The sequence below is a fragment of the Ailuropoda melanoleuca genome, chromosome 1 (assembly GCF_002007445.2).
Source record: "Ailuropoda melanoleuca isolate Jingjing chromosome 1, ASM200744v2, whole genome shotgun sequence".
Taxonomy (NCBI): domain Eukaryota; kingdom Metazoa; phylum Chordata; class Mammalia; order Carnivora; family Ursidae; genus Ailuropoda; species Ailuropoda melanoleuca.
Window position 1 is genome coordinate 201,927,008 of NC_048218.1, and position 6,099 is coordinate 201,933,106.

Genomic DNA, 6,099 nt, shown 5'->3' on the forward strand with positions numbered 1-6,099 from the left:
GATGTTGCCCTTAAGGAAAGAAAATTACACCAAGGGAAAAAAAAACGGAAGCAAACAGTTCACTAGGTGTCGACTTTAAACAAAGAATGAATTTCTGGCTAGAAATGCAATACAGGCAAAAATTTGGCAAGAAGCCTATAAGTTAGATAAAAGGAGCTTAAACTCAATTATTGAGGGGAAAGGAAACAGTCACCCAGATAAGCTGCCAAAAGCAGGGAACGTGGATGGATGTGATGACTTCCGTGATGCCACGCTGCGGTGAGGAGGATATTCCGAAATCCTCGTGAAAGCTGGCTGGGAGCACTCCTTACGGATTAGGTCCTGTAGACAGAGGGCAAACACCCTCCCTAACAACAGCATTCTACCTTGCATCATCATCACAGACTTAATATTATTTTATAATCCCAACTCTGAGGAAGGGTGTCTTTTATTTGAGTGACTATTTTTAAAGATGAGAAAACAGAAAAGCCAACAATCTGGGAAGATCATAAAACCAAAACATGCTAAGTTCAGTAATGTAAGGGGCTCTCAAAGCTATGTTGGGAGCAAGGAGCACATCAGCCTTCTGTGCCATCCTCGGGAAGCTGGGCTCCAGGTATGGGATGCTACTGGAATCCATTGCCGGACTCAGGTCTTTGAAAAGGATGTCCAACAATGACTCCTGAGTACTGGTTTGCTTTTTCAGAGACTATAGTTTTATTTTTGTGTACTGTCAAGAATAAAATGGTGACATAGGGCTAAAGGATTACAGACAGATTAGTTCATCTCTGTCAAATAAATAAAAGAAAAATAAAAAAAATAAAAAAAAAAAAGAATCAAGATCCACAGTGATCCTGTAAAGTTATAAGCCAGAAGCAGTGGGAAGATGATATACTTTAAAAGGGTGAATTTTATGGTGTGTCAATTATGTCTTGCTAAAGCTATTCTATAAAAAACAAACAAAAGCAACAGGAGTATGTTTAACTGGAAAATGTAAAGCCACATATTTGAGTTAGAAAACAAACATACTGGACCGGAAAAGCTTAGCTGATGATAGTCCTAGGGGCTGAGTCGACTGTGAAATCAGTACGGTCAACAGCAGGGGCTCCTGGAGTCTAAGCTTCCTGAGGCGCAGACATATGCCTGAATCCTCAGCACCTAGTATGTCTGCAAAGAGGAGATGCATAACAAATGCTTATTAAATAAATATGCTGCTTAAAAGCACAATAGAATGCAAGCTAAAAATCTAACACAGCCTTAAACTACAAGAGCTTAAAATAGGAGTTTTCTAATTAAAAAATCTAAAGAAGTAAGCCCCCCGAAATGTTGACAGTGTGATAGAAGATTTTGGGGAAATTGGGATATTCTTATTTTATATTTTTGTCTATTTTCCTTGTATTCTGCTTTTGTAGGACGGGGGGGGGAATCCCTGCTCCCCCCCCCCCAAGGCTGTTTGACACGGAGTGTTATAGACTGAAAGTTTGTGTCCCCCTCAAAATTCATGTCAAGATCCTAATCCCGAGGTGATGTTTTAGGAGGTGGGGCTTTTGGGAGGTGATCAGGTCATCAGAGCGGAGTCCTTGTGAATGGGATTAGTGCCCTTAAGAGAGAGACCCTAGAGACCTCCCTCAGCCCTTCCACCATATGAGGACAGAGCAAGAAGATCACTGTCTGTGAACCAGGAGATGGGTCTTCACCAGACACCAAATCTGCTGGCACCTTGATCTGGCCGGGTCTCCAGAACCGTGAGAAAGAATTGTTATAGGCCACTTATGTGCAGTATTTTGTTACGGCAGCCCAGACTCAGACACAGAGTATGCTGAGCCATATTTCCTCTGCAAAATTATGTATGCTACTTTGTATTATTTGCATATTTAAAAAATACTATATTTCTGTCTTTTCTCTCCCCCTAAACAGTAGACACCTTGACGGCAGAGATGATATTAGCCTTGCACGCGGTCTGACGGCAAGGACAACAAGAGCAAGCCCTCACACCCCCTCTCGCAAACGCCAGTCTAACTAAAGGAAGCTGCTCTTACCTCGTCCAAATCTGAAATACTTGACATACTTTCTGTAAGAACAGATACTTGACTCAAACTTAAAAAAACTGTTAACACTGTGACTTAAAGTTTAGACAAGATACAATTCTGAAAGTCTCCTCTTTCTTCTTGTTGGTGGTGAGGAAAAAAAATTCTCTCAGAACGCTACCCTTCCTTTCGGTGCATGCAGTTGGTGACTTATCTGATGTTACCCCAATGGCCCTGATGGAGGACTGTCACCTCTGTCAGTTCTGTACACGGTTTCACCACTCTCTCAGTCAACTACAAGAGTCATCACAGCAATAACCAGAAGAAAAACAAAGGCTATCTGCAAAGGTGGGGCCCTTGCCACAGGGCAATGGGAAAAATCCTAAGGTCTTTATTTCTGGACAAACTTAGAAGGGAGTTGGCTGTTTATCTTCCATAGTTATCGGGATTTTCTGGGTCAGAGACTGCAGAGGCAAAGCCTATTCCCTGGGGCCTTAGGAACTGGTACTGATAAGAGATGCTACTTCTGCCACTGGTCATGAAAGAGAACCAGAAGTTGGCAACTACCAGCTCCAACCTTGAAAACTCTGTTTAAGTTGTTGGCTTGTCTAGAAGGGCATTAAAATCAATCATGAAATAATGCAAACCCACAACCAAGAAACCAACCCTACATCACTTTCCAAGCCATATTTCATCTAATTTCCCATTTTTAACACCTGCAGCCAGAAGAGCTTCACAGGAGAAGGGGAGGTGAATCCAGTGCAAGGTGAACCAAACCTCCATCAGCTCAGTGTCACGATGAGACATGTTTCAGTTAAACAAATTTGACAGTGTGGCTGGGTAACCAAACTGGTTTAGATCATCCTGACAAGTCAAAATCAGCTCAGAAAGAGGAGTCTAAGGAGTCAAACTAGAGAATTCAGGTTGCACGCATCGGCCACAGTTCATCTTAGCCCTGAGACTCATGCAAATATTAATTATGAAGTTTTGAGGATCGGAAATATTTAGTCGGAGTTTTTAGTTTGAGATTTAAAAACAAAGCAAAATAAGCTAATTCCAATTTATGGTAGGTGGAGTTGCAGAAAGGTATGATGGATGAATTCGAATAATTATAAATGAATTCATTTAAGAAAGTAAATGTACCCGAAAATTCTTTAAAATGATTTGTTTGTCCAAATAGTTTAAATGACCCATTGTTTACCCTGCTATGCAAATTCTTTCTCTTTAGATAATAAAAGGGTTGATGAATAATCACACAATCCAAATTAGTGACATTTAAAGAATCATTAATCATACCACCTTCAAATGTTATAATCATAAATATTAGAAGCGACAAAGTCCTTTATCCTATCCAGCCTTCGTGACTTATTCTTGATGAGAATATAACCCTTTGTAATTATGGATGACATGTTCTGAATCTACTTTTGAATTTGAGAAGTGGCACCAAAGTTTAGGACACGAAACTGGATGCTACGCAAGTCTATGTATCTGGCTATACCCTGTTTAATGCCCACAATATTTTCCTGTCTCTGGCTGTTCAGTGTTTTCCTAAAATCTACTACTCATCGTAAAGCAATTATTATTTACATTGCACAGTCTTTGTATCTGGCTATACCCTGTTTAATGCCCACAATACTTTCCTGTCTCTGGCTGTCTCTGGCTGTTCAGTGTTTTCCTAAAATCTACTACTCATCGTAAAGCAATTATTATTTACATTGCACCACTCAGGGTGCTTTCTGTGCAAAATGTGTATTTTTGGATGTGCAAACATAGGGAGAAGAGGTGGTCTGTAAGATTTCCCTATTTAAGTAGTTTTCCACAACACACATTCACATGTCACCAGTAAATATTTATGGTTCAGCCAAATGATGCTGTCTTTCGAGAGACACATTTATGGGCCTAGAAAGAAACTGATGAAGAAAGGTTTTAATTCTAGACTATTAAGCAATAAGGAACCATTGTATACTTTTTATAAGGACTGACTGGCTGACAGCACTGTTTTAGGACTGACAACCATGATAGAGCATACTGAAGTAGGAACTAGAATAAAATACTTTTGCGTTAAACCTACAATACGCTGTAGCTCCACTAAGATGATAACTGCATCCTTTGTTAGCAGAAAGCCCAGGCTTTAAATTATTTTTCTGAAAGCACGAACTATTTATGTTGATTGATGCCTTGGGAATGTCTAGCTAGTGTTAATGGCTCAACCTGGGAGCTTGTGATTAGCCAAGCACTGATCTCCATTCTTGTGGTTGAGATAGCTGCATTCATTCATTTCCCCAACAAATGTTTTCTGCAACAAATGTTTTCAAGTACCTACAGCTATAAGTGAAAGTTGATCAACTGAAAAAGGAAGAATACAAATAGTGAAGAGGTTTCTACCACTTAATCATTTCTTGAGTAGAGCAGGTAGGAGATGGAGACGTGAAAGCCAGAAGCTTTATCTGTGTCATAGGTTAAGATTGTTGACGTATGAGTTAAGTAAAAAACTATAGCTTTTCTAAAAAATTCACTTAAAGACATTGGAAATGTTACCTATATTGTCTTGCTATCTACCACAGAGGCTTTCTTGGGTAGAAAATTTGGTACAAATTTGCAGGAATTTTCATCACTCTGTCTCTTGACATGGGCTTGGCTATGTGACTCTTTTGGCCAGCAGTGTATGGATGGAGGAGACAGTGTGCCAGGTTAGCGCTCAGCCTTAAGAGGCTCTGCACGATTCTACTTGCTGTTTTGCACGTCTGCTACTACACTGAGAAGAACATTCCAGCACAATGTCCAAAGAAAGAGAGACAATGAGCACAGATCCAGATGTCCCATGGATCTATTTTAAGAGGCAGAGGAGCGACACACCAGCTGCTATGAGATGAGTCCTGTCCTTTTTTTTTTTCTTTAAAGATTTTATTTGACAGAGCAAGAGTGTGCACAAGCAGGTAGAGCGGCAGGCAAAGAGAGGGAGAAGCAGACTCCCTGCTGAGTAGGGAGCCTGATGCAGGGGCTCAATCCCACTGGGATCATGACCTGAGCTGAAGACAGACACTTAACCAACTGAGCCACCCAGGCGCCCCGAAACCAGTCCAGTCTTTGATTCGCCAGATCGTACCTGAGATGCGGCTGCATGAGCAATCAATGATTGTGGCTTTAAAGCACCAAGTTCTGAGGCAGCATGAAACACAGCATCCTAGCGCTAAGAGCTAGTGGATACATGGCAAAACATTTCTGGAATCGAAGTTTGCAAACTCTTATTTGAATGTAGATAGTCTCTATCACTCCCCCCCGCATCCCCCCGCCGTGGCACTGGGCATGATATACAGAACTTAGTCTGTGTGATTTCTGTGCCCTTGCTACTTATTGCTTTTCTCAGCAATTTGTAGTTCTTGGTTTATCTGCCCGGGCTTCCCACTGCCTTTCATATTTCTCGTCAGTATGTACAGTTTCCTGTTTGGGAACAGTTTGTTTTTCCCACTTTTCTGGCATCCTGTTTTCTTTTCTTGGAAACCTAAAGTCCTTCAAATAAATAATGGTCTCTTTCTCTAACATTTCTTTCAACCTTAGCATCCTCACCAACTTTGAGGGGAAAAAGGAAACAGTAATAATCTGTTATCATTCTTACATTTTGACAATTTTAGGGAATACCTGCAGAAACTTGCTGTGGTTTTTTTAAAATAGAAGTTTAGATATCAGAATGCATGAATGAGAAATGCAAAGTTAGAAACACATCCTGTAAAGTGCTTTGGACACTGTGACAGCTGCAATTTATCAACATCAATTACTGTGCTTGGCTGCAAAGCTTCTGTCACAGGGAGACAGGGCACTTCCTAAATTGCCCACTGCCCTCTTTCATGATAATCTTAGTTTTTACCATCCAGGTATCCCAGGATAAAAGACCCTGATGCATCCAGAAATAGAAAAATTCACGTCCTGGACATCACTGGGAGCACCCACCTGCTCCTCTATCCATCTTTAGATCGGTCTTCCGGGGCGCCTGGGTGGCACAGCGGTTAAGCATTTGCCTTCAGCTCAGGGCGTGATCCCGGCGTTGTGGGTTCGAGCCCCACATCAGGCTCTTCTGCTATGAGCCTGCTTCTTT

At 41.2% G+C, this 6,099-nt stretch overlaps 1 protein-coding gene across 12 annotated transcripts in view; it reads right to left on the reverse strand.

The window, feature by feature from the left end:
- Positions 1–6,099, reverse strand: part of TPK1 (thiamin pyrophosphokinase 1) — a 341,792-nt gene that overhangs the window by 27,346 nt on the left and 308,347 nt on the right. For 3 of the 12 annotated variants that reach the window (XM_034638856.1, XM_034638907.1, XM_034638899.1), the window contains one exon: positions 909–1,146. The exons of 3 other annotated variants lie outside the window; for them this stretch is intronic. In XM_034638856.1, coding sequence (XP_034494747.1) covers positions 992–1,146 — 155 coding nt within the window. In that variant the 3' untranslated portion in view covers positions 909–991. Of the gene's footprint in view, positions 1–886; positions 1,147–6,099 lie in introns of those variants that run through there. 6 more of the 12 variants (XM_034638877.1, XM_034638866.1, XM_034638893.1 and 3 more) reach the window with 6 other exon arrangements.